This window comes from Lupinus angustifolius, chromosome LG08 (genome assembly GCF_001865875.1).
Source record: "Lupinus angustifolius cultivar Tanjil chromosome LG08, LupAngTanjil_v1.0, whole genome shotgun sequence".
Lineage (NCBI taxonomy): Eukaryota > Viridiplantae > Streptophyta > Magnoliopsida > Fabales > Fabaceae > Lupinus > Lupinus angustifolius.
In genome coordinates, this window is record NC_032016.1 from 24,832,558 (window position 1) to 24,833,209 (window position 652).

A 652-nucleotide genomic window follows, 5' to 3' on the forward strand; every position below is an offset into this window, starting at 1 on the left:
TGATTCTGTTAGTTCTGAAATCTGGGACTCCATCTTGTACCCGATGTGATTCGTGATGCTTTGATCTCCGTTTTGATATTTCCTCCTCCTTGTGCTTGTGGAAGGATTCTTCAACCAAATTCTTTACAGACTCTCTTAAACTTCTTTCTAAAACCTTAAACTTCAACTCCAATGTATTTTCCAACTCACATATACGACTTTCCAGCATTTCACAGATATACTTTTTCAACCTTTCTTCCATCTCCCTTGTTGCTTGCATGCCGTGAATCTCTCAATTCCCTGTTTTCAGGAAGGTATGTTTTGCCCCTCCAGTTGCTACTTTCACACCGAGAGAATCAATAGAATCTGAAATCTATATTTTCTATCTTAGCTGAAAATACAGAATCTGTTAGTAACTAATAGCAACTACTAGTCTACTATTACTAACAGAATCAGAACTGTTAGTTACTATCTTCGTTCCTAACTAAGTGTGTTTTAAAAAAACAATAGATGATGGGTAAAACTCAAGTGCTTCACTTCTTAAAATAATTTTATTTTCAGGTGATGATATACAAACTAATTACCTATGAAATATAGTAAATGTATTTAAAAAGTAGAAGCAGTATATTTTTTAATGTATTATGAGCTGATACAAGAGTAAATGTATTCTTAA

At 33.1% G+C, this 652-nt stretch overlaps 3 protein-coding genes across 5 annotated transcripts in view; 1 reads left to right on the forward strand and 2 right to left on the reverse strand.

Moving 5' to 3' along the window:
• Positions 1–366, reverse strand: part of LOC109355524 (cytokinesis protein sepH-like) — a gene marked incomplete in the record, with an annotated part of 795 nt that extends 429 nt beyond the window's left edge. The window contains 1 exon segment of the mRNA XM_019598722.1: positions 1–366. Coding sequence (XP_019454267.1) covers positions 1–259 — 259 coding nt within the window.
• Positions 1–652, reverse strand: part of LOC109355522 (U11/U12 small nuclear ribonucleoprotein 25 kDa protein) — a 27,344-nt gene that overhangs the window by 8,769 nt on the left and 17,923 nt on the right. The gene's annotated exons all lie outside the window — the stretch shown is intronic.
• LOC109355519 (MAP3K epsilon protein kinase 1-like) overlaps positions 1–652 on the forward strand; it is a 33,190-nt gene that overhangs the window by 4,736 nt on the left and 27,802 nt on the right. The gene's annotated exons all lie outside the window — the stretch shown is intronic.